This window comes from Lissotriton helveticus, chromosome 8 (assembly GCF_964261635.1).
Source record: "Lissotriton helveticus chromosome 8, aLisHel1.1, whole genome shotgun sequence".
NCBI lineage: Eukaryota > Metazoa > Chordata > Amphibia > Caudata > Salamandridae > Lissotriton > Lissotriton helveticus.
Genome location: NC_136069.1, coordinates 304,486,904 through 304,514,309, shown reverse-complemented (window position 1 = coordinate 304,514,309; position 27,406 = coordinate 304,486,904). Strand labels below are relative to the sequence as shown.

At 52.2% G+C, this 27,406-nt stretch overlaps 1 protein-coding gene across 1 annotated transcript in view; it reads left to right on the top strand.

Annotated features, from left to right (window-relative positions):
• PSPC1 (paraspeckle component 1) overlaps positions 1 to 27,406 on the top strand; it is a 294,586-nt gene that overhangs the window by 116,164 nt on the left and 151,016 nt on the right. Inside the window, exon 5 of the mRNA XM_078657072.1 lies at positions 13,567 to 13,651. Coding sequence (XP_078513198.1) covers positions 13,567 to 13,651 — 85 coding nt within the window. The remainder of the gene's footprint in view (positions 1 to 13,566; positions 13,652 to 27,406) is intronic.

Sequence of the window (27,406 nt, the reverse complement as noted above, 5' to 3'; positions counted from 1 at the left end):
CTGCCTGCATTATTTTATTTGCCTTGCTGCCTGCTTGCCCTGTTAGAACGCATTCAGCGCCTGGTATCAGTCACCTGTGGTAACATATATTTGCGCATACAATTTACACTGTGGGGAAGTTATCTTAGCCTGAATAGTCTTTCCGACTTCTGCTGTACCCTGACTCGCACTCCGGATTTGCCTCCGTTTCGATTCAGCTTCCGGGCTACCATTTTGTGGAGTGTTTACTTGTGTGAGCCCTCCCAGATCCCGCCTCCCTGCTGCCCCTCCCACCCACGAGTGCTACTATCACGCCCTGTCCTCCTGCAATCTGTGGCCGTCTGGACTCCGTCCATAACGATCGCTCCCCCTGCTCTCTGCCTCCCATCAGACGCTTTGCTCCTTGCTGCCTGCTTGCCCTAACTGAGCGCACTTGAAACACACGCAGCGCCTGCTATTGGTATCGTTGTGCATTATTATTGTTGTGCATTATTTTATTTACCTGCTGCCTGCATTATTTTATTTGCCTTGCTGCCTGCTTGCCCTGTTAGAACGCATTCAGCGCCTGGTATCAGTCACCTGTGGTAACATATATTTGCGCATACAATTTACACTGTGGGGAAGTTATCTTAGCCTGAATAGTCTTTCCGACTTCTGCTGTACCCTGACTCGCACTCCGGATTTGCCTCAGTTTCGAATCAGCTTCCGGGCTACCATTTTGTGGAGTGTTTACTTGTGTGAGCCCTACCAGATCACGCCTCCCTGCTGCCCCTCCCACGCTCCGCCCCCTCCACTCTCCATTAAATGCCTGATGTCCCAACGCGCAGCGTCCACGCGCTACGGACACGCCGAAGGTGCGCCAAAGGTAAGCCCGTCTGCGCCTGGACCGCGCCCAGCGCCCGTCCCCCTGCTCTGCCGCTCCCAACCCCCCAGAGTAACTTATGATGCCGCCACTCTCCTCGCCCTCAACGCCGGACGCACCCCAATCTGCTGCCAAGCTACCCCAGGACGTACCCACGGCCCATTCTCCTGCCTCTCCTGTAAGTTCAACTGCGTCAGGACCCTCACCAAACACACTTCCTCCACACACAGCTCCGAACCCAACGACTTGAAATGCATCCTACTGAACACCCGCTCGGTCCACAGACACGCAACCGAACTCTGGGACCTAATCGACTCTACATCTCCTGACATCGCCTTCCTCACTGAAACATGGATGAATACATCTTCTGCCCCCGACATCGCCATAGCCATACCGGAGACATACAAGATCATTCGAAAAGACCGCACCATTAACAAAACTGGAGGAGGCATAGCCATCGTCCACAGAAACACCATCAAAATTACAACCTGCTCTGACGACAATCTTGCAACCGCCGAACACCTCCACTTCCAGATCCACACCGACCCCAGGACCACACTCAGAGGAACCCTCATTTACAGGCACCCAATCTCAATTCAGTGACGACATCACTGACTTCATCAGCCCGCACGCCCTCGCATCCGAGAACTACATTCTCCTAGGAGACCTCAACTACCACCTTGACAACATTCTCGACAACAATACCACCACCCTTCTGGACAACCTGTCCAATCTTGGACTCAAACAACTTGTTAACACCCCCACTCACACAGCCGGACACACGCTCGACCCTATCTTCACCTCCAGCAAGCACATCTCCTTCGATCACACTACAGCTCTCCACTGGACGGATCACAGCTGTGTTCACTTCAGCTACAAAACAACCCTGACCCACAACCGTCCACAACCCATTCCCCGAAGAAAATGGAACAAAATCACCACCGACCAACTCCTCACATCACTCAGCCAAAACACTCCCACCCTAACAACGGACCCAGACCAAGCGGCCACAAACCTCAGGCAATGGATCACCAACAGTGCGGACGAACTAGCACCCCTGAAAAAACACCAGTTGAAATCATTCAGCAAAAGGGCTCCCTGGTTCAATGACGACCTTAAAAAATCCAAGATGACATGCCGCACCCTGGAGAAGAACTGGAGAAAAGAACCAACCTCAGACAACATGGCCTCCCTCAAGACAGCCACCCGCAAACACCACCAACTGATTCGATCCGCCAAGAAATCAGCATTTAAGGACCGTCTCGACAACAACTCTCATAACAGCAAGGAACTCTTCAATATCGTCAAAGAATTCACCAACCCTCCCGCAGCATCCAACGACATCGCTAACTCCCAAGACCTCTGCGATGCGCTATCCTCCTTCTTCTACAACAAAATCGCCGACATCCACAACAGCTTCATGAATACTCCCAATGACCAACTCACCCCACCCCCTTCTGTTCCCACCCCTCCAACTAACTACCTCAAGTCCTGGAACCCAATCACCATTGAAGATACCATTCGCCTCATGAACTCAATTCACTCTGGCTCACCCTCGGACCCCTGTCCCCACTACATCTTCAACAAAGCTGATTCCATCATCGCCCCCCAAGTCCGCGATGTCATCAACTGCTCCTTCAACTCCGCCTCCTTTCCAGAAATATGGAAACAGGCCGAACTCAGCGCCCTTCTGAAAAAACCAACAGCAGACCCCTCAGAACTGAAAAACTACCGACCCATTTCCCTCCTCCCTTTCCCGGCCAAAGTCATCGAGAAAGCAGTCAACAGCCAACTCGCAGCCTTCCTCGAATCCAACAACTCCCTGGATCCCTCACAAAACGGCTTCCGAACCAAACACAGCACCGAAACCGCCCTCATTGCGGCGACCGACGACATCCGAGCACTCCTGGACAACGGTGAAACAGTGGCCCTCATTCTACTCGACCTCTCCGCCGCCTTCGACACTGTCTGTCACAACACCCTCATACAACGCCTCTACAACATCGGCATACAAGGAAAAGCCTTGGACTGGATCATCTCGTTCCTAGCCGGAAGAACCCAGAGAGTCCGACTCCCCCCTTTCTACTCCGAGTCCACTGAAGTCATCTGCGGCGTACCTCAAGGCTCCTCACTCAGTCCCACCCTCTTCAACGTCTACATGAGTCCCCTCGCCTCCATCGCACGTCAACACAACCTCAACATCATCTCCTACGCCGACGACACCCAGCTTATCCTTTCCCTCACCAAAGACCCCAACACCGCCAAAAACAACCTTCACGAAGGTATGAAAGAAGTAGCCGAATGGATGAAACAGAGCCGCTTAAAACTCAACTCAGACAAAACGGAGGTGCTCATCCTTGGATCCTCCCCCTCAGCTTGGGACGACTCCTGGTGGCCGTCCGCTTTGGGATCAGCGCCCACACCCACAGACCATGCACGTAACCTTGGCTTCATTCTAGACTCCTCTCTCTCAATGTCCAGACAAGTCAACGCTGTATCGTCCTCCTGCTTCAACGTCCTTCGCATTCTCAAAAAGATCTTCCGCTGGATCCCCCTCGAAACAAGAAAGACTGTCACCCATGCACTGGTCACAAGTCGACTGGACTATGGCAACACACTCTACGCCGGAATTACAACAAAATTGCAGAAAAAGCTCCAGCGCATTCAAAACGCATCAGCGAGACTCGTATTAGACATCCCTCGCCAAGAACACATCACCGGGCACTTAAAAAGCCTCCACTGGCTTCCCGTCAACAAAAGAATCACTTTCCGCCTTCTTACCCACGCACACAAGGCCCTTTATAATCTAGGACCCGAATGCCTCAACACCCGACTGTCCTTCTACTATCCCACCCGCCAACTAAGATCATTCAATCAAGCCCTCGCCGCAGTCCCGCGCATCCGAAAAACCACCATGGGTGGCAGATCCTTCTCCTTCCTGGCTGCCAAGACCTGGAACTCACTCCCCACCCACCTCCGCCTTACTCAGAATCACATCTCCTTCAGAAAAGAACTGAAAACTTGGCTATTCGATAAACAGTGATCCCCTCCCCCTAGCGCCTTGAGACCCTCTGGGTGAGTAGTGCGCTTTATAAATGCCTGAACTTGAACTCCTCTGTTTAGAGGATCAGTGGAGACAGAGGATGGGGTACTGGGAGGATCGAATACTCAATCAGTCTGCCAAAGACTCCATCCGGTGGTGGATGAAGAGGTCCTACCTAATGCAAGGAGTTCCATTTCATCAAGACCCCCCTATTCAGACTCTGATCATGGACGCCTCACTACAGGGTTGGGGTGCTCATATGGGCCCTCTGCAAGTACAAGGGCTATGGTCAGATTCCGAGAAGGGCTATCACATCAACCTGCTGGAACTAAGACAGGTTCATCTGGCTCTCAAGTCTCTGTTTCCATCGTGTCGCGTCCCTCCTGGTGCAAACAGACAATGCAACTACAATGTATTATTTAAACAAGCAGGGGGGTTCCAGGACTCTGTCCATGGAAGCCCAGACCATCTGGAATTGGCTGCTGGCGAGAGACTAGTCGATAACAGCGGTGCATCTGCCCGGGTCCCTCAACTCGCAGGTGGATTTCCTCAGCAGGGACTTCGTCGAGGCTCACGATTGGGTCCTCAACGAGGAAGTCGCAAACAGTCTTTTTCAAGCATGGGGAATTCCAGATATCGACCCGTTCGCAGACTAGGAAAACGCACAATGCCCCGTCTTTGCGTCTAGGTTTCCCCAGGTCGGATCTCAAGGGAATGCCCTTTTGATAGACTGGTGTCAGAACTTACTGTACGCTTTTCCTCTGACCCCATTGATACCAACAGTAATCAACAGAATGTACAAAACCAAGTCCAAGATGATTCTGATTGCCCCAGAGTGGCCACGCCAATGGTGGTTTCCAGATCTCCTTCAGTTGTCGGAAGTGCCACACAGGAGGTTGCCGTGTCGCCCGGTTCTTCTATCCAAACAGAAGGGCAGAGTGTTCCACCCCAACCTGTCTTCCCTACGCCTGGCAGCATGGCTCCTGAAGTCATCCAGTATGGACCCTTGCAGTTAAATCCCGAGTGCATATCCTTAAGGAGGCGAAGCGACCTTCTACAAGGAAATCATATGGTTTTAAATGGAAACGATTTTTTCTGTGTTGAGAGCAATGGCCTTGACCCTATACATGGTCAAGAACCGGTGATTTTACCTTATTTGTTACATTTGGCGAGGTCTGGTCCGCAGTTAAATTCTAATAAAGTCCATCTTGCAGCGATCACGGCCTACAGGAAATCGCCTACTCAGACTTCCTTTTTTAGGATGCCTGTAGTGAAAGATTTTCTGGAAGGTTTACGAAAGGTGTGTCCACCAGTCAGGTCACCTTGTCCACCTTGGGGAGCTTAATGTGGTATTAACTAAGTTAATGGGTGCTCCTTTTGAACCTATACATAAGGCCTCCTTGCAGCACTTAACTTGGAAGGTAGGGTTCCTTGTAGCCATTACTTCTGCTCGTAGAGTGAGCGAGATCCAGGCTCTGTGCTGCAAGGAACCTTTCATTGTGTTCCATGCTAATAGAGTGGTACTCCGGACGCATCCTGCATTTTTGCCCAAGGTAGTGTCAGATTTTCACATTAATCGGACTATATAACCTTGCCGACTTTTCCCCCAAATCCTGCCAATCCTCCTGAAAGAGCTCTACATTCTTTAGATCTTAAGAGAGTTCTTAAGTTTTATCTGGACAGAACAAAGACTTTGAGACACTGAGACCGTTTGTTCATTAACTATGGTCCTATTAATACGGGCTCTGCGGCTTCCAAGAGGTCCATATCTAGATGGATTGTGTCTTGGATTCTCCTAGCGTACCAGTTGTCAAACAGGTCTTTGTCAGGTAGACCTAACGCTCATTCAACAAGAAGGAAAGCTTCCACTACAGATCTCCTTAGAAATGTTTTTTATGGCAGAAATTTGTAAGGCAGCTACATGGCGTTCAATTCATACCTTTACTCGCCATTACTGTCTTGATTCAGACACACAGGCAGATGCTCAGGTTGTGCAGGCATCACAAAGGAATTTATTTGCTAATTCTAGCTAAGATGTGTGTGTCACAGCTGTTATTTCTTGTTTTCTGTTCGCCCACTTCTTATTGGGTATGAGCTATTCTATTCAGTGCTTATGACTATTAATGAGTATCCCATGGAAGAGAAGGATTACTTACCTGTAATCCTAGTTCTCTTCCAGGGGTATACTCATTAAAGTCATAAGTACCCACCCGCCTCCCCGGGCGAGCAGTAGCATTATGGTTTAATATGTGTGTTTTGATATGATATATGCAGATATCTGCAAGTTTTACTGTACCGTACAAAAGAACTGACCTGTCACCTGTGGGGCATGATGGGAGCAGAGTTCCCCCTGGAGGCCCTAAAGGCAAAGTGTTCAGATTCTCTGAGGGCTTAAAGGCGAGGTGCCAGTCTGATTTTCTGTACAGGGATGTTATTTCTTTATGCAGCCTACATAGGCTATTTGCCTTTTATTACAGTTTCTTTAATGAAAATAAAAGGTTTTTCTGCTGTGGAATGCATTTTAGGCTCCTGCCTTTTTTATTTCATTGTTTTCTATGGTTTATTTTCATTCTGCAGAAAATATGTAATTATGGCTTTAGTAGCCTATAAGTTATGGTTGGGCTGCATATTATTAGTGTATACATGTATATGTGTATGATTTGTTTAGTACTATGTACTTTTATTATATATTTACACATATATATGTATTTTGTTATATGTTCCGGGTTCCCGCTCATGGTTGGAGATTATTCAGTGCTTTTGACTTTAATGAGTATACCCCTGGAAGAGAACTAGGATTACAGGTAAGTAACTAATCCATCCATACTTCTCTTTATGGTTTAAATCTTTTATTGAGATTTCAAAAAAGACAAAACAATAGGACCTCAATCTTTCAATCAAGCGTATCAAGGCAAGCTCCAATGTAATAAAGACAAGCCTACTCTGTGCCAGAAGGAGCTGATCAGCGATGTAGGTCAAATATAACACTTTTAAACAATGCAGCATGACCCTCCCCCCCCCACCCTCCCTGTCCACAAAGCAAAAGGATAACCCCATTATGGAAAGGAAAAAAGTGAGTCATCAGTACGTAGCTTTCTGTTTGTGCTTGGGTGCCTTCTGTTCTGGAATTGGGGTATCTGCCAATCAGAGAAGGCGTAGGTATCCGGGACAACTCAATTCATGGAATTTCCCTGTGAGCAGTGTCAAAAAGGGCCGCCACAACTCTGGGAATTCATCCCTCCGTCCAGCCTGTACTAGAGACCGCTTCTCCATGCCAAGCACCATCCACAACCTGTGCAGCCAACCTGTATTTGGGGGGGCCTGTGATGTCCTCCAGTGTGCTAAAAAAAATTGCGTGGCCGCCCCCAATGCAATAGCGATAAGACGGCCTCTCCGTGACTTTAAGGGATACATCAGGGCACTGGGCAACCCCAGCAGAATGTAGGCAGGTAACCGGGGGAGTTGGGTATCTAAGTGGGAGTCTGTCATCTAATATCGTGCCCCAGTACCCCTGTAGGCGGTCACAGCTCCATAGCAAATGTTCCAGTGTGCCCAGCTCCCCACACCCTCTCCAGCAGCGGTCGCTAATGCGGGGGTCAAATTGGTGAAGGCGCTCAGGCGTATGGTACCAGTAGGTGGCCACTTTGGTCAGGGTTTCAGTCAGTCCAGCATGCTCTTATAGATACCGCTCCATTCTTTGTGTGTGAGGGCCCTTCCTAGTTCCCGCTCCCACCAACACCTACCAGCGTTATATGTGTAAATGTTTGTGAGGAGGAGATGTTGGTACAGGTCCGAGATTAATTTTTTCTCTGAGTGCGCGTGACTAGCCATTTCTCCTAAGGAGTAAGATGTCGTTGTGCTCCTGGTCGAACATCAGGGTGAAGTGAACAGTGACGCACCTGCATATAGAATAGCCTGTCATCCTCTGGGATGCTGTAGTCCTCCTTTATCTGTTGAAAGGAGAGAATACCATTCAGATCAAAAAGATGTCCTAGGGCACTGCAAAGGGAATCCGCCCGTTCGCAAATGCCTTAGGATCGAGGCCCGGGGTGAAGTCGGGATCGGCAAATAACGGTGTTAGAGGAGAGGGGAAGGATGTCAATTCGTGTTTGGTGGCGACCCGATCCCACACCTCCATGACAGTGATCTGGGACGGGTAGAGGTTAGGCAGTCGGTGGCGCTTGGGGAGAAAGGGAATCCCCTGTAGGGGCAGCCTGGTCCTGGAAGAGCCAATTCTTGCCAGATTCCAACTGATGCCATTCCACTAGGCTTCGGAGTTGTTGCGGAAAAATAGAGTTGGAGATCCGGTATCCCCACGCCGCCGTGGCCAGGCGGAAGGACTGCGATGGCATGTTTAAAGGGCGGTCGACGACCCTGCCAAATGAAGCGCGCCAGTTCGGACTGTCTGTTGGATCCAGCCCTTCGGTGGCCGTAGGGGAAGGGTCTGAAACAGATAAAGTATCTGTGGCAGGAGTCATTTTGGTGCAGTGGTGGCAGCTATCCTCCCCAACCAGAGAGGGTGTGGCGCTTCCATCTGCGGAGCTGCGTGCGAAGTCTGGCATAATTCGTTTCAATGGTAGCTGGGATGGTGGGGCCTAGGAGGACTCCCAGATAGGGGACCATGGTGCAAGACCACTGCATCTCATGTTTCCCCTGCACCTCGGCTAATGTCTCGGGCGACAGGGAAACATTAAGGGCAATCGATTTGTCTGTGTTGATTATAAACCCGGAAGCGAGTGCAAAACTATGTAGTTCAATAAAAAAGTGCACGTAGTGATTGGACAGGCTCGGTAAGGGAGAGTAAAATATCATCCGCGTAGAGGCTGATTTTGTGGGTGTCCCCTCCGAACGGAATGCCTTTGATGAGGGCGTGCTGCTGGACCCTTTGCGCCAGCGGTTCCATATAAAGGGCGAACTGGATACGGGGTATCCTTGTCTGGTCCCTCTGCCAATCGGAAAGCGAGGGGAGGTGTGCCCATTGACGCGCACTGTGGCATTAGGCTGTCTGGAGCAGTTCAAAATACGAGTACAGAGAACATTCCCCAGGCCGAAGAGGAGCAGGACAGTTTCCAGGTAGGGCCAGTGCACCCTATCGACCTTTTCGGCGTCAATAGTGAGGAGCTTGCAATCTGGGCGCGTACGCGACCCTGCTCCAATGAGGTGGAGAACCCTCTTGGTATTATCACTAGTCTGTCGCTGAGGTACAAAGCCCGTCTGGTCTGGCTCCACCAGCTGCTGCATGTAAGGTGCGAGCCGGCTCGCCAGAATTCCTGTATACAGTTTGAAGTTGATGTTTAATAGCGAGATCGGTCGGTACGACCCACAGCGGGTTGTATCCCTGCCAGGTTTCGGTATGACCGAAATTGCTGCTCCCAAAAGTTCTGCGGGAATCGCGCCAGGCTGGGCAAAAGAGTTAAAAAGATCCCGTAGGAGGGGGGCCACCTAATGACAGAACGTTTTAAAAAAAATCGCCGGGTACCCATCGGGGCCGGGGGACTTCCCAAGCTTCAGGCGTGAGATCGCTGACACCACCTCCTCCAAGCCTATGGGCCTATCCAGGAAATCTGCCTGGGCCGGGTTCAAAGACGGAAGACGCGCCCCCTGTAAGTAAGTCTGACCCGCATGCGAGTCAAGCGTGTCACCGGCGTAGAGGGACTCATAAAACGTACCATAGGTCTCTGCTATCGCGGCTTCGTCTGAGACTAAGTCGCCTTGATCTGTCCGTATGGCCTGTATCACGCAGCTTATTCGCCAGTAGCCATCCGCACCGGTCCCCCCTGCGTAATAGGCCTGCCGGAGACAGAGGGCCGCATACTCCGCAGTGTCTTGGTCTAGAGCGGCTAGTATCTTCCTCTCGGCGCACAGTTGACGCCATGCCCATGCCGCCCCCGTGCGCTGGTGCATTTGCTCCAGCTCCGTCACCCGTTGCGCAATTTCTGCCCTTTTCTGCGATCGCTCCTTGTTGTTGGCCTTGGCGATAGATATAAACTCGCCTCTTAAGACCGCTTTAAGGGCAGCCCACTGAGTAGCCCGTGTAGTGTCTGTGTTGTTGTTGTGGGTCAGGAAGTGTGTAATTGCGTTTTTAATCCGGTCTACTGGGTGTGGAGAAGGGTCTCCCTGAGACGCCAGTGCCGTTGTGGGGTCGGTGCAGCTGGTAAGAGGAATGTGGCCACCACCGGGGAATGGTCAGATGGTGAGGCCGGCAAGATGTCTACTTCTTGCGCTCGCGGTACCAATGTGGAGGCGCAGAGGAAGTAATAGAGCCTGGCGTAAGACTTATGGGCCCCAGAATTGTAGGTGTAGGCGGTACTGCGTGGGTGGAGGTGTCTCCATAGATCAGTAAGGCCTAGATCTCTGAGGTATGCGTGTCCAGACTTGGAAAGGGCTCCCGCCTGTCCTTTGGCAGGAACGATCTGCTGTGTTATGGAAAACTAAGTTAAGGTCACCCCCAAGCAATAAATGTCGTTCGGTGTTGGCTGTGGCTGCTGCTAACGCTGTCTGGAGAAAGTTTTCCTGCCCCTCGTTGGGCGCGTAGACCGAGCCCACTAATAGTCAGTCCTGCTATTAGGAAGTGATATACCAAAAGTCGCCCTTTTATCTCTGTCTCTCGCTGGAGGACTTTGCCTGTGAATGATTTGGATACCAGTATTGCTACCCCTGCCACTTTTTTGGGGGAAGACGAGAAAAGTAGCGTGGGAAAGGCACGGGTTTTAAGTCGGTGCTGGTGTTTGGCTAATAAGTGAGTTTCTTGGAGGAGGCAGAGGTGGGCCGAGGAGTGCTCTAAGAGGGATAGAACTGCCCAGCGCTTAATGGGGTTGTTGAGCCCTCTCACATTAAGCGAAAGGACTTTAAGTCTGGAGTGTGACATTGTCTGTTAGAGTGGACTCCGGAGCTCTGAGTAGTGTGTGGGAAATAAAACAGAAAAGAAGGGTGGACAGAGGGGAGCCCCTCCCCCCAAAAACAAACCCTCCCAACAATCCACCCCTCCCAAAACCTTACCCTCCCCTCCCCATCCCTACCCACCCCCTCCAGCCCCTGTATAGTACCCCAACTAGTGAACATATTCCCAGTCCTGCCCTCCTGCAGTGCAGGGCTGTGGTGTGTTACCTGTGTGGACGCCCAGCCACATCACTCCCCGTGGCTCCCCCCACCCTGTTCCCAAGACCTGCGGAATTAATGCTAATGGTTACTCCCCCCGCAGGCAAATCAGTCTGCAGTAGTGGTGTCCTTGGCCACCTCTTGGATGGCATTGTCCATCTCAATCTTGATGGTGTGTGCATCGGGCCTTGAACCTGCTCCCGGCGAACGTCGACGCACAATTTGCTGCCAGCCATCTCTGGACGGCTGCCTAGGTGGCTTCGGTGATGCACCCTCCTCTGTCCGGGTGATTTCCAGAAACGTGCATGTTTCTTGGAGGGAGCGAAGCTGATGCAGGGCACCGTTCCACCGAAAGATCAGGTGGAAAGGGTGCCCCCAGGCGTATGGGATCTCTTTACTCCTCAAAAAGTCAGTCGCAACCTTGAAAGCTTTACGTTTTTGGAGCGTGATCATTGACAGGTCTTGGAATAAGGCCACCGGGTGGCCCCGAAACCGCAGGGTCTGCTGTTGCCGTGCTTCCTTGAGAATGCGCTCTTTGAGAGGATAATCCGGTAAGAAGGCTAGAATGTCCGGGGGAGGTGCTGATGTCCGTCTCGTCAACCCCACTCTGTGAGCCCTGTCAATTCTGATCTCAAAGTCCGCAGGTTCCCCCAAAATATCCCGGAATAGGGCCTGAAGATATCCCGTGATGTGTGTACCTTCTTCCTTAGATGGGACCGACCCGGATGTTGTTCCGCCAGGACCTATTTTCCAAATCCTCGACCTGGGCCTGGAGGTCCACTTGTTGTTCCTTCAGGCGTATTATGTTTTGCTGCAGCTGTTCCATTTCCTCGTCCCTTGCGCGTCCTGCGTCTTCGATGGTGGACACCCTTTTGCTGAGTCCGTCCACCTCTCTCCTGATCTCCCGGACCCCCCCGCGACCTCCTGCTTCAAGGTGTGGAAGTCCTTGCGAAGCGAGTTGAAGAGTCTCTAGGAAGGATTTGGTGATGGCCACCTCTCCGTCGACGGTATCAGGCTGGGGCTTGGACGCTCCCGGGGACGACTGTCCCTTGTCCCCTTTCATCTGTCCTTTGCCTAACATTTCGAGGAGTGTGCGATCTCCTTTTTTTCTTTGGCCCGCCATTGTGCATCTCGCGTTGGGGATTATGGCGCCTCAACCCCTTTGGTTCGACTCGGGCACCTCTCCATGGGACCTCTGCCGTGCCCACCTGCCCCAACACCTGGGGGCGGGGGGTGGGGAGGAGAAGACGTGGAGCTCTTCTCCCGGCGGCTCTTGGTGTCTCACAAGGTCCGTTCGATGTAGATACAGCCCCTGCGTCGAGACCCCCAGGCGCCACGTCCCCTGCTCTGCTTTGGCCTGGGGTGGACGTGCGGGGCGACTGCTCCCGTAAGGACCTCTCCCACCTCACCTCTCCTAGGTCCGTGATTGTAGGCCACAAGGGCTCCCATGTGGCTCCGGCCGGGCCGGCTGGTCGCGCCCCACTCGTTTTTCAGGCCCCCGGGTTCCCGGTGTCTCCTGTTCAGTTCGTTGACCCTCCCGGCTGCCAAGGGGACAGACGGCTGTGTGGGGAGCCCCCAGCTCCTCTTTGGATGCTACTGAGGCAGCGCTAGGTAGCGCTTGTGTGCCGGGCCTTAGGCTGCGCTCCTGGCCCCGGCGGTCTCTCTCCGACCATCCGCAGTGCCGAGGGCCACCTGGGGGCAGCTCCGTCGCGCTCTTGTAGTCGATGAGGTCTCTTTCAGGCGTCTCGCGGTGCTAGGCCACAGAGCAGGCCCGCGCGGGTAGGCCCCGGCGCCTCGAGATACAGGCCGAATCCCCGGCCTCGATTTCTCTTTCCCGCCAGGTGTGCAGGCGGCCGCAGGGGAGCCTCTCCACGGGTCCCCGACAGTTGTGGGAGCACCCGTCTGTGTATCTGGGCAGGGCCGGGGGGGGCCGTGCCCCCGTCCGAGGCGCAGCATTGCCACTCACTGGGTCTCTCTGGGCTGCCGGGTCTTCTTCCTGCGGTCTTTCCCCGATGTGGCCCCTCCGGGGGCAGCAGCAGCGCCCCGGGTATCAGCGGCTTCAGGCGCGGGGCTCCTGCTCCGCTAGTGCCGCGGCCCGAGGCCTCCCCGAGCACGCCTCAATGCGAGCCGCCGCTGCTGGCGTCCGCACGCCCTAGTTTCTGCCGGCCCGGGATCAGCAAAACCGGCTCCGGTTACAGCTGGGGCAAGTCTCCTTTCTCTCCTGCCCCCGTTGCAGCGCTGTGGGGGGGAGATGTGTGGCTTTAGGCGGTCCGGGAAAGGCAGATGCGGAGGAGCTCACGGAATGTGTGACTCCTCACTCCCCCATCCTGGCCACGCCCCATACTTCTCTTTAAAGGCAATATTTGTTTTTCAATTTGTTGATTTAGAAAAATATCAGTGTGAAGTAAGCTCTAAAAAAAAAACATGGGTTGCAGTTCAATACATTAATTTCTCATTTATTAAAAGTGGAAAATATCAAATGGATATGTTCAAATGACCATGCAACCCTTTGAAGACAAAATAACTGTGCAGTCACCTTATATCTGTCATTGTTACAAAATTATCAAACTCTTTTCATTTACAGATCTTATGAGACGGCAGGAGGAGCTCAGGCGTTTAGAAGAAATGAGAAATCATGAGCTTCAGAAGCGTAGGCAGTTTCAAATGAGGTAAACGGTGGTTGTTATTTACTTTTTTGTGACCCTATGGATTCATTAGTCATCCATATGAGGAGAAATTCAAAGGTTCCCTGGACTGTTTCTAAAATGAGTTCCAGGTGAATCTGTAGTATATTTACTTTTATTTTAACCTTGTTTCATGATTTTAAATGATTTCCTCAACCATTAAACTCATCCTCCGCACTGCCCAGAAAATAGAGTCCAGCTCGTACTTGGAGCTAGGTGGGGAAACACTGGTGCATGCGCCAGAAGGCTTCCTGTAAGAAATTGAATGATCAATTGTGATGGGTGACTGGCTGGTACTAGCAGGTGGGAAGGCCTCCTTGGCATGCCCCATGGGGTAAAAGTTCCCAGGGCCAGCCCTTCCAACTTAGGGCATTTTCATGATGGCTGAAATTTCGGGCACCCTAAACTTGGACTCTGAGGTCTGGGTATGTGGGGTGGGTGCACCATAGTAATTTTAGTGTTCTCCCATATTTAACTCTGAAATCCAGTTTGGAACATGAACTGTACCTACAAAAAACCCAGAGACAACATTCTGGTAGAACAAAAGCAGAGTCCTTCAGCAACACGACAATAGATGCACAAAATTTTACTTCACATCCTGGTCTTTCCCCTTTCAAATGTGCCTCAATAGTTGTATATGAAACTAGCAGACGTGTCCAGTAGGTTTTGACACTCAAGAAGGATTTGATGCAGTAGTGTCAAAAGAATGCTCACAGCCCCCATGCTGCTCTGACCATTTAGGTTGGCATGTTTTTTGCTCCTACAGGGCATTTCACACTCATTCAAGGCTGGTTACTGACTGGGAGAAGCTAGAGAGTGGGTACTAAATATTTTCCTAAAGGCCAAAAAGTATGGTCTGTGGCATAACCAAGGGCTGCATTGATGTCCGCAAGATGAGGTTTCGGGGTACGTGGTGTAATGTGGGCATAGGGGAAGCAAAGCATGTACATGGTGAGGACAGTGAATATTGGGAGTGATTTTAATGGCTAAATCATATCCTTCCTATACCTTTATGAGATAGAGGTGGATCAGCCGTGAGACTCAAGCCAGTGCCCAACTGTTTCAGCTACTGGTTCTCTTGGATCCTTGAGCCCAAATGGAACTGAGCCTTAATGTGGATTTTCTCTGCCACCCACACTGTAACCTCATGTGTGAAGAAAAGCATAGTAAGCATTAACGTTTGATGTAAATCGTGTTTGGGGAAAAAAAGCTCATCTAGTGACTGAATTGCGCACAGTGACAGCAGAAAAACCTGGGGTCATTGCTGCGTTCCCCCACTTAACCAAATTGAACCTAGACATCTTTTTTTTTTCACTTTACCTAATTTAAAGTATCACGTATGAGAGCACCTTGAAATGCAAGGGGGTTGAGGATGTGCTCTGTACAAAGCCTTCTCTTGTGTTTGCTGTAATTAATTATAATGTAGTTCCAAGTATAACAATAATATAGACCACCCAGAGAGTGAGCATGACAAATAGGTTGTCTCTTTTTTCACTAATGGTGTGTTTTGGCGTGGGGGGGTGGATTTAGGAAAGATTTCATGATTCTAGGTCGTTTGAAAACCATCACAACTTGACGATACCACTCAATGTAGTGATGTAATCTGATATACTAGGTGAAATGATTTTGCATGTTAAACTGTTAAACACGTTTGAAAGTATTTATCATGTTTTTATAGTTTTGTTGTACGATATCTTCCCAATTTTTTTTATACACAATTGTATTGGTTTTATGAGCAACGAAGTAAACAGTACGACACTGACATCTAAGAGAGCTGAATGCATTCTCATAATTTTCCCCTTAGGGTCATGCAGTAGGTAAGAACAATGCTGCCCCTCGGAGCCTGCCCACCGTAAGCTATGGAATCTCATCCTATCGAGCCCAACCACTTGCCCCATATGTGTTCGTGTTTGGCCTGGCAGCCTCATGTACAGTTTTTCCTTGGATGGCTCACCAGTCCACTCTTTTACGCCACTCCGTGATAGATGGAGATACCGAGCTCTTCCAGGCGCCACAATGTCTCTTTTGGCTACCAAGATAGCTGCCCCCAGAAACCATCTGTCAGAGCGAGAACGATCCAACACCTCCATCACCCCCAGGAGAAGGGCAGGAGGACTAAGGAGGACCACCCAGCCTGTTGCTTAGATCAGCCACAATCAACGCCCAGTATTTGGAGAGACGATGGCTCAGGACCAGACCGTGTGGTTAAAGTCAGCTGGTTCTGACTTGCACCGCAGGTGTTTGGAGGTAGGGAGAAAGCCGGCTTTGTGTAGCTGTAAGGGGTAAGATATGCGCAACGCAGATAGTTAATTTGAATGAGGTGGAACCTGGCTGATATAGTTGGAACCCTAGGGGCCATCAATGCATCCCTCAATCTTCCTCCTCCAGAGGGCCCAGCCATTGCTCCCAACTGGTCCTAAGAGTCTAATGTGGACAGGGTGTTTATTAGAGATCAATAGATTTTGGATATTTCCCCTTTCTCCAGGTTACCCGTGAGTAGCTTAGCTTCCAGAGGACTAAATTCTGGGACTGCTGTGCGGTCAGGGATGTCGAGGGCGAGGGCATGTCGCAATTGGAGGTATTTGTAGAATTGGTTAGAGGATAGGGAGTATGCTTGTTGCAGCTCTTGGAAAGAGGCAAATGCTCACTCCTCGACACATCCACCAGGTGAGCGATGCCTATCAAGTCCCACCTCTGGAAGTCCGCCAGTGTCCCAACCTCCCGCTGCCAGTCACTGTGCCGGAAGGGTGTCTGTAGTGTAATTTTGGCATCACATTTGGGTGTCTTGCAGCACAGAATGCCGTGTGAGTGACTGCTGCTTGTGTGAGGAACTTGAGCCCCATAGAACATGGCCTGGATCCGGGAGAACCAGAGGTGCTCCAGCTGGTAGGCTGGAGCCGAACAACCGCCATTGAGCCAATCATGGATCACCAGGAGACTGGTGGTGATATAGTACAGAAGGGGTTTGTCATCCCCATTCCCCCATCATATGGTCCTGCTGACCGCACTCAAGGGCCAGTCGTGATCTCAAGCCAGCCCAGAAGAAGGTCGTGATCACCCCATCTAGTCTCCGGAACCAACTGCGAGGGAGGTGGAGAGGAAGTTTTTGGTGTACATACAGAAGATTAGGCTGAACCAATTTGAAGAGGGCAATCCTACCTACGGGGTTAAGGGAAAGGGATTGCCAATGGCAGAGGTCGCCTTTTGCGCGTTTGAGCAACGGGTTGACTTTGAGGGACCAGGTCGGTTGCAGGCTAAGCGCCACACAGATACTGAGATTTCTGATGGATACTTCTACCTGTGGATTCCTCACCTTTTGAATACCCCTGCGCCAGCACCCCGTGGGAAATTCTTTCCTAGCTCACCCCACGCTGACGAGGACGTCACAATGGACCGGCTCCGCACACGACATCGCGTGAAGTCACCGGAGCCACAAAAGGACCTGGTCGGTGTGATGACGTCAGTTCCCTTTTTTCTGCGCTGTCGACACCCAACGGATTTTCTGGGGTCTCCATTTTCATAGAGAGAACTTTATGTTCGAGGCATATGAGCTGCAGATTACACACTATGCATAGATGGCCACCTAGTGTTGGGCCCGGATGTTTGCAGTTTGTTTTATTGTAGAAAGTCTTTCGGAGTCACGAGATAGGCGACTCCTCCTTAGGATGATACTGCGCATGGGCATTGGCCCAGATTGTTTTTTTCCGCCACTGGGCTCGGATGTGTTCCAGCACACCGATTTTCCTTCGGCGCGCAATCCTCACCAAAAACTTCAAAACTTAGTTTCAAACTCTTTCCAGTCGATGCGAATCTTCAAACATCGAGGATCTCGATTCCGGTCATCGTCGACGGCCTTCGGGCCTACCTAGGCCTCAACTCCAGCTAATGGAAAGGACGCCATTTAAAAAGTGTCCTCAATGTAGGTCGAAGTTTCCCCACACCGACCTGCATGAAGTGTGTAACCTCTGTCTCTCTCCGGAGCATGAGGCGAAAGACTGTTCAGCTTGTGCCTCTTTCCGCTCCAAAAAGACTATCCGGGACCGAAGAGCGAGGAGAACAATGGCTCAAAGATCTTGAGCTCCGATTCCGGACGACATCTTCAAGGAGGGAGTCAACGTCCCTGAACAGCACGACGTCGACAGCAGCTCCGAAGCGGACGATTTCGAAGTCAAGGACATCACTCCAGCGCAGCGGGTCGTAAGTAAGACCCCAGACCCCTCCTCGACACAGAAGGCCCCGGTCACACCCTCTCCCGCCAGCTTGGGTGCACACCGTCAAACCGCTTCTACTGCCCCACCTTTGGGCCTGGCTAAGAAGCTAACCAAGCCTTCAGGCGACTCGAGCTCGAGTCGACCTTCACACTGTGCTGGCGCACACATACCAGCACCGAAAAAGACCACGGCCCTGACTTCCACGTCATCTGCACCGAAGCACACCGCTACTCCTTCGGCACCGAATCCCAGGGTAACACACCTGATCCAACAACACCCACAGGATCCCCAGACCTGTGGGACAATTATACTACACCAGATGTCCCAAATGTCCCTCAGGATGACATGTATCCCTCAAGGCCTTCCCCTCCAGAAGACACTGTAGGGTTTAATGAATGAATTCACAGGGCTGCGCATTATCATGGTGTAGAAATTTATACAGACCCTGTTGAGGAAGACTTCCTTATGGATACTTTCGACAGTGCGCAAAGGTCTTAATCTATCTTGCCCATGCTTAAAGGAGTGATCAAGCATGCTACTGAAGTCTTCAAGACCCAGTCAGAACTCTGGTCATTAACCCTCAGATAGAGAAAAAATATAAAGCTGCCCCCTCAGACCCAGCATATATTAAAGGCCCAGTACCACTAGACTCACTTGTAGTTTCCAACGCACGGGAGAGCAAACTCACAAACTTTGGGTGAAGCTGCACCGCCAGATAAAGAGTCTAAGCTACTTGACGCATCAGGCAAAAGAACAGCGTCTCTAGCAGCAAACATGTGGCGTATCGCCAATGCACAGGCACTGCTAGCCAGATATGACCGGGCACATTACGATGAGCTAGTCACTAATGAGGCACCTCCCTGACAGGTACAAGGATAGAGCAAACAAGCTCATTCAGGAGGGTAAAAAAATCACAAACACCTCCATTAGGTGTGCCCTCGATGCAGCCGACACGGCCTCTAGGACAGTTAACACCAGCGTCTACGCAGACGCGCCTGGCTGCGCATATCAGGGTTCAAACCTGAGGTACAAAGCGCCATTCTTAACCAACCCTTTGACGAACAACACCTATTTGGACACGAGGTAGATGAATTAATAGAGAAAATGAAAAAAGATAGACACCGCCAAATCTATGGGAGCCCTGCAGTCATAGGCTCCCAGATGTTCATTTCGTCGCTCAAACTATCGAGGTGCCACCAGGGGATATACTTCAGGCACAGCTTCCACCTCGTACAAAGCCCCTACTCAGTCTACCTACAGTAAAGGCTACCAAAGGGGTGGGTACAGGGGTAACAATAACAAAGGCAGAGGCACACAACTCACATCACATCAGACAGGTGGATGCTCCAAATAATTCAATCCGGTTATTGTCTGGAACTAAGATCTACCCCCCACCCCCCAAACATACCACCCAAGCAACGTCCAATGTCACAGGAACATTTAACATTGCTCAGACAGGAGGTAATATTCCTCCTGCCGAAAAATGCAATATAAGTAGTTCCATAGCATCAGAAGAACAATGGAGTATACTCCCTATTTTTCCTAATACCAAAGAAGGACGGATCTCCTAGACCTCTAAACATTTACATACAGTCTGATCATTTTCATATGGTCACACTACAACCATTACTGGTATTAAACGACTTCCTTGTCACTCTAGATCTCAAGCACACATACTTTCATATTCCCATCCACGCAGCACACAGAACACTACCAGTTCAAAGTGCTCCCATTCAGAGTCACAACAGCGCCAAGGGTGTTTACCAAATGCCTAGCAGTAGTAGCTGCACACCTAAGAAGACAGCACATTCACGTCTTCCCATATCTGGACGACTGGCACATAAAAGCCAGCTCACACAATCAGTGTGTGCAAAACACTCAAGCTACTATTCAACTGCTTCACGACTTGGGATTCACGGTAAATCACATCAAGTCGCACCTGCACCCCTCGCACATACAACAATATCTCGGCGCTACAATAAACACCCAATTAACACTAGCTTATCCCTCTCCAGCCAGGATAACAAGTGTACAAACTCTCCTAACAAAATTCAAACCACAACACTCGCTACCAGCCCGAGTGTTCTTGCAACTCATAGGAATGATGGCATCTTGCATATCTGTAGTACCTCACGCAAGATTGCAAATGTGTCCACTTCAAGAGTGCCTAGCACGCCAATGGAACCAGGCTCAAGGTCACTTAACAGACCTAGTGTTGGTAGACGGTCGGACTCCTCGTTTCCAAGGGACGACCGTTTCTAGAGCCAGTTCCCCAAATAGTCTTCATAGCAGAGGCATCGCTCTCCGGCTGGGGAGCCAGTCTACTGCAGCACACCACGCAGGGCAGGTGGACACCGCAACAAAAGTTATTCCATATCAATCATTTGGAGTTGCTAGCCATGTTTCTAGCTCTGAAAGCATTTCAAACTCAAGTGTCAGGCAAGGCTGTCTTAGTCCGCACAGACAATATGACAGCTATGCACTACATAAACAAACAAGGGGGACACACACTCTCTGCAGCTCTGTTAGCTCAGCAGATATGGAGATGGGCTATACTGCTAAAAATCTTCCTCTTAGCCCAACACGTCCCAGGAGTACAAAACACTATCGCAGATCTGCTAAGTCAACAAACACAGCAGATCCACGAGTGGGAGCTTCATCCGCAAGTTCTTCATCCGTTCTTCCAAATGTGGGGACAACCTCAGATAGACCTCTTTGCCACCAACGAAAACGCAAAATGCCCAAACTTTGCTGCCAGATACCCACACCCATTGTCCAAGGGCAATGCGATATGGATGAACTGGTCAAGACTATTTGCGTACGCTTTTCCTCCTCTCCTACTACTTCCCTTAGTGGTGCGCAAACTACAACAACATTCCCTGACACTCATTCTAGTCGCTCCAACTTGGGCCAGACAACCGTGGTACACCACGCTGCTGCAAATGTCTGTGGTACCACATAAAAAACTAAATCGATCTCCAAACTTACTAACGCAGAACCATTGAGAGATCAGACACCCGGACCCAGCTCAGCTCAACCTAGCGATCTGGCTCCTGAGGTCATAGAGTTTGGTTACCTCAACCTTCCTCCGGAATGCATGAACATCAAGGAAGCTAGACGTCCCACTACCAGAGCATGCTATGCTGCTAAGTGGAAACGCTTTGTCATATGCTGCCAAAACCACCAAATGGATCCCTTGGACGTATCTATACAACACATCATAGGATATCTTTTTACACCTTCAAAAGTGTAACTTAGCCTATACGTCTATCAGACTACACCTTGCTGCTATTGCAGCATACTTACAAAACAGACAACATCTGTCTCTGTTTAGAGTACCAGCTATTAAAGCTTTCATGAAAGGACTCGAAAGAATAATTTCTCCCAGAACGCCACCAGCACCAGTGTGGAACCTAAACATTGTTCTTACAAGGTTAATGGGTCCTCCCTTTGAACCGCTACATAAATGTGAATTGCAATTCCTAACTTGGAAAGTAACTTTCCTGGTAACAATTACTTCTTAGTTAGTGAACTACAAGCATTTACCATTCAAGAACCCTTTTTGCAAATGCATCATAACAAAGTGGTTCTTCGTACTAATCCCAAATTCCTGCCTAAAGTCATTTCTCCATTCCATATAAATCAATCTGTTGAGCTGCCCGTATTCTTCTCGCAGCCTCAGACAGTCGCAGAAAGAGCTCTACACACCTTAGACGTTAAAAGAGCACTGCTGTACTATATCGAAAGAACACAATAGTTTCGTAAAACAAAACAACTTTTTGTGTCTTTTTCGCCACCACATAAAGGCAACCCTATATCAAAATCCGGGATCGCCAGATGGATAGTTAAATGCATACAAATTTGTTACCAAAAAGCAAAACGCACTTTAACAATTCCTCCAAAGCCCACTCAACAAGAAAGATGAGGGCTTCAATGGCATTCTTAGGGAACATCCCTTTCGACGACATACGCAAAGCAGCTACATGGCTTACACCGCACACGTTCACAAAGCATTATCTGAAAGAGACACGTTGGTATTAGATTCCTTACCTTAGAATATCCCCAGGCGTCAGACTGGATCCGGAAATTTTTGCGTAGCAGTACCCTTGCGCATCGGTAGGCGTCGTCTGCGGCTCCGCGTCCGTCGTCTGCGTCGTGGGCGCCGTGATGACGTCGTCGGAGTACTTAGACGTCGCCTCCGCGTGCTGACGTCAGTTCTTTTTTCCGCGCCAGCAAGCGCAGATCTGGAAAAAGCAGTAACCCTAGTCACTTTTTGATTAACTTTTTGATCCTTTTTGATTGCTATTTCGAGTCTCTCGACTCCGAAACGGTGCCTTTAGGGATGCCCGGCTTCAAGCATTGTGACGATTGCGACCGGCTGATGTCGGTCACGGATCCTCACCGCGTGTGTTTGGGCGTTGACAACGACGACAAGGCCTGCTCCGACTGCCGGGCCCTCTCTTCGAAAGCCAGGCGGGAGCGGTCCCGTAGGCGCCTCGAACTCCGGCAGTCGGTCCCGCGCCGTGAGAGGTCCCGATCCCATCGGAGGTCGAGGGACAGGTCGCGGGCTCGGAGCCACCACAGCTCCGAGAGTAGGCCGCACTCCTCCGGGTCAAAGTCGTCGTCAGGTAAGAGGCACAAGAAGTCCAAGCGGCGTCATCGCTCCTCGGACTCCCCCCGACGCTCGCGCGATGCGGCCGGGGTGACACCGCCCACGCGGCTCCGTCGGAGTCGCGGGCGCCGCGTGCAGCTCCACACCCTCCGGTCCCTGGGCTGAACGCGTCGCCGGAGGAGATCGAGCGCTTCCTCATGGCCATGAGGAAACTCTCTCCTCCGACGGGCTCCGCGGCGCCTTCGGGCCCAGCGGACCCGTCTGGGAGCCCTAGCGGGTCGGCGGCTTCGGCCCCGACGCCGCCGGTGCCTTCGGGCCCGGCGCCGAGGGGTCCAGTTGTTCCGACGCCGCCAGCGCCTTCGGGCCCGATGCCGCTGGTCCTCCTTCGGGATCTGGTTCGTCGCCGGTGGATCTGACGACCTCCCCGGCGTCGGACCCTCAGGTGTCACCTCCGGCGCCAGCCTCAGGTGGCGCCGTCCCCAGTTCCACCTTCGTTCCTGTTCCGGCGTCGGGATGGCCCCGATGGGCGCCGCTCCAGACGCCGGTTGGAGAGTTCCATCTCTACGAACAGGCCCCATTAGATGAGAACCCTGAATTTCAGGTGATGAAGAGGACTGGGAGGGGTCTGAGGACCCTCTGACCAGGGAGTGTCAGGTCTCATGAGGACTGGGCAGGAGACCTTGGGGAGGCCAGTGGCCTGGACACCTCTCCAGACACTGGTTTTGTCTCCCCTCCTTCCGTGGCATCGGAGGAGGGGGCAACTTATAGTGTGGTGCTGATGAGGGCTGCCAAGGCCTTGGGCCTTGAGCTCCCCGTCGCGGCCGTGAGGACTAACCTACTCACTGAGGTCCTTAAACCGCAGTCAATCTCTGCTGAGCCTCTGCTGCCCTTTAATGAGGCCTTGACCGACGTTCTGCTGGGCACTTGGTCCAGGCCCGCTACAGGTTCGCCCGTGGACAGGAACGTGGCCAGGCGCTACCGCCCAGCCCCGGGCGACCCATGTTTCCTGTCCTCCCACCCTACCCCCGAGAGCCTGGTCATCCAGGCCTCCAATTCCCAGACCGCATTCCCGTCCGCCCCCTCGTACCGGGAATCCAAGAGGTATGACCAGTATGGGAAGAAGATCTTCTCATCCCTTAGCCTCGGCCTGCGGTCTTCCAACACCGCCTGCCTCTTGGGACGTTACACCCACTCTGTGTGGGACACGGTCGCGGAAGTGCTGCCAGAGTGTCCGTTGGAGGTACGGGCCAAACTCTGCCAAGCCCTTGTGGAGGGCCGGGATGCAGCCAAGTATTCCATCCGGTGTGGGCTGGATACCACTGACTCGCTGGGTAGAGCGATGGCAATGACGGTGGCGGTCAGACGCCACGCCTGGCTGAGGTCCGCCAACTTCTCGGCCGATGTCCAGAACACGCTTATGGACATGCCGTTTGATGGCCGTCGCCTCTTTGGCGACAAGGCAGACCATGCGCTTGAGCGTTTTAAGGACTCCAGGGCTACGGCCAAGTCCTTAGGCCTCTCGGGCCAGCAATCGGCTGCCTATCACTCCTTTCGTGGCCACGGAAGGGGTGCGCCCACACGTGCCGCCAGCCACGCACCGCAGGGCAATACCCAACGCGGTGGCGGCTGTGGGAGCCCCCGTCCAGGCGGTCGGGGGCAGCGGCGAGGTCAGTCCACACCTTCCCCCGCAGCATCCGCCTCAAAACCCTCCTGCCTCCCACTGCCTCCCACAGGCCCATGTGACGCCAGTGGGAGGCAGGGTTCGCCATCACCACCTCCACTGGCGCACTGTCACGTCGGACAGGTGGGTGCTGCAAATCGTCCGAAGGGGCTACTCCCTCCCCTTCGAGGCGACTCCTCCAGCCATGCCACCGCAGAACCACCTTGTATCGGGGGATCACTTGCGACTTCTGCAGGAGGAAGTTACGGCCCTCTTGGCCAAGGGGGCCATCGAGCGCGTTCCTGGGCCAGAAGTAGGGTGTGGTTGCTACTCCCACTACTTTCTGGTACCCAAGAAGGGCAAAGGGGGCCTACGCCCTATCTTGGATCTACGGAACGTCAACGGCTTCCTCCGGAAGGAGAAGTTCAAGATGCTGACACTGGCTCAGGTCTTAGCTGCCCTGGACCCAGGAGACTGGATGGTAGCGTTGGACTTGCAGGACGCTTATTTCCACATCCCCGTCCTGCCGGCCCACCGGCGTTACCTGCGGTTCACGGTAGGCCACGAGCACTTTCAGTTTACCGTGCTCCCCTTCGGCCTTACCAGCGCCCCACGGGTGTTCACGAAGGTGATGGCGGTGGTCGCAGCTCATCTGCGCAGGTTAGGGGTTTCAGTCTTCCCCTACCTCGACGACTGGTTGTTGAAGGCGGGCTCGCCCCAGACAGTCGTCAGCCACCTCCAGACGACGGCAGACCTCCTGCACCAGCTGGGGTTCTCCATCAATGTGCCGAAGTCACACCTGTGTCCCTCTCGGAAGCCTCCTCTTCATCGGAGCGGTTCTGGACTTGGCGCGGTTTCGGGTTTACCTGCCCGAACAGCGGGTCCGGGATATTCAGGCTCTGATTCCCATCTTTTAGCCGTTATCCCGGGTTTCGATCAGGTTGACGCTGCGGCTTCTGGGGCTGATGGCCTCCTGCATCCTACTGGTGCATCATGCCAGGTGGCGGATGCGGGCTCTGCAGTGGGACCTGAAGTTTCAGTGGGCCCAGCATCAGGGCAACCTATCCGACCACGTCCTGATCTCGGAGGGCACTGCGAGACAGCTGCAGTGGTGGCTTACGGACCGCGATTGGGTCAGCGGCAGATCCCTCTCCCTTCCCCAACCGGAGCACGTAGTTGTGACGGACGCGTCCCTCCAGGGCTGGGGAGGCCACTTGGGAGAGGCGGAGATCAGAGGTCTCTGGTCTCCGGCGGAGACCCGGCTCCACATCAACCTGTTGGAGCTCAGGGCGATTCGTCTGGCACTGAAGGCATTCCTCCCCTCTGTCCGGGGGAGTGTAGTGCAGGTGTTCACGAACAACACCACCGCCATGTGGTACTGCAACAAACAAGGCGGGGTGGGGTCGTGGATCCTTTGTCAAGAGGCTCTTCGCCTTTGGCAATGGCTGGAACGCCAGGACGTGACCCTGGTGGCTCAACACCTGGCAGGTTCTCTGAACGCCAGGGCGGACGAGCTCAGCCGTCGGTGCATGATGGATCACGAATGGCGTCTGAATTCAGACGTGGCGCAAGGCCTCTTTCAGCGATGGGGAGAGCCTTGGTTAGTTCTATTCGCCACCGAAGAGAACGTGCAATGTCATCAGTTCTGCGTGTTGGAATTTCCAAGGCGGCACTCGCTCGGAAACGCTTTTCGTCGCGAGTGGCGTTGCGGTCTGTTGTACGCCTTTCCGCCTATACCACTTCTGCCCAGAGTGCTGAAGAAGATCAGGCGCGACCGGGCCCAAGTTATCCTTGTGGCTCCGGACTGGGCTCGAAGGTACTGGTATCCCGAGCTACTCAGTCTGTCAGTCGATCCCCCGGTTCGTCTGCCTCTTCAGGAGGACCTTCTGTCGCAGCAGCAGGGGACGGCCCTCCACCCGAACCTGTCCAGTCTCCACCTCCATGCTTGGAAATTGAGCGGCGACAGTTGAGGCCATTTGACTTGCCTCCTGAAGTCTGTAACATCATTCTGGCAGCCAGGCGTCCCTCCACAAAGTCTGTATACACCTGCAGGTGGAACAGAATTGTGGCATGGTGCACAGCAAAGGCTGTGGATCCTCTTTCTGCCCCTCTTTCTGAGGTTCTTCTCTTCCTTCTTTCTCTTGCCCAGCGGGGCTCTGCTCTGGGCACTATCAAGGGCTACTTTTCTGCCCTTTCAGCCTTTCTCAGGCTACCTGATCAGCCTTCTTTGTTCAAGTTCCCTATTGTAAACAGATTTCTTAAGGGCATCACTCGCACGTTTCCTCCTGTTCCGTTTGTGATGCCTCAGTGGGACTTGAACCTGGTTTTAACATTCCTGATGTGCGCTCCCTTTGAGCCACTTCACAACTGTCCTCTTCGCCTTCTGACTTTGAAGACTGCTTTCCTGGTTGCCATCACCTCTGCCAGGAGAGTGAGTGAGTTCCAGGCTCTTTCTTGTACTCCACCTTTCCTTTCTGTCCATCCGGAGAAAGTGGTGCTTCGTACCAAACCTTCTTTCCTGCCCAAGGTTGTCACGGCCTTTCACATCGGGCAGTCTATCACCTTGCCAACCTTCTTCCCGCCACCGCATCCCTCTAAAGAGGAAGAGCGGCTCCACCGTCTGGACCCAAAACGTGCGCTCTCATTTTATCTGGATCGCACACGTCAGTTCCGGGTGGATGACCAACTCTTTGTTGGTTACGTGGGCGCTAAGAAGGGGAAAGCGGTGCACAAGAGGACCATCTCCCGGTGGATCATCTTGTGTATCCAGGCATGCTACTCCTTGGCTAGGAAGGAGCCCCCGGCTGGAATGCGGGCTCATTCTACCCGAGCCACGGCGACTACCACTGCCCTGGGCAGGGGTGTGCCCTTACAAGACATCTGTCAGGCAGCTACGTGGGCATCGCTGCACACGTTTGCGAGACACTACTGCCTGGACAGCCAAGTCCGGAGGGATGGCTTCTTTGGCCGTTCCGTCCTCCAGGACTTTCTGGTGTGATTATTGGTTCGCAGACCCACCACCGGGGTTGGTATTGCTGGGGTATCTATTCTAAGGTAAGGAATCTAATACTAACGTGTCTCTTTCAGATGCACAAGTTACTACTTGTGTAACGATATATCTGTAAGAGACATTAGTTAGTATTAGATTCCTTACCGACCCACTCATCCTCCCCGTTCTGCAAACCGATATCTAGGGTTAGGGTTATCCCCTTTCAGGGCCCTAGTTTCAATGGCACCAGTGTTGGTTTTTAGCATGG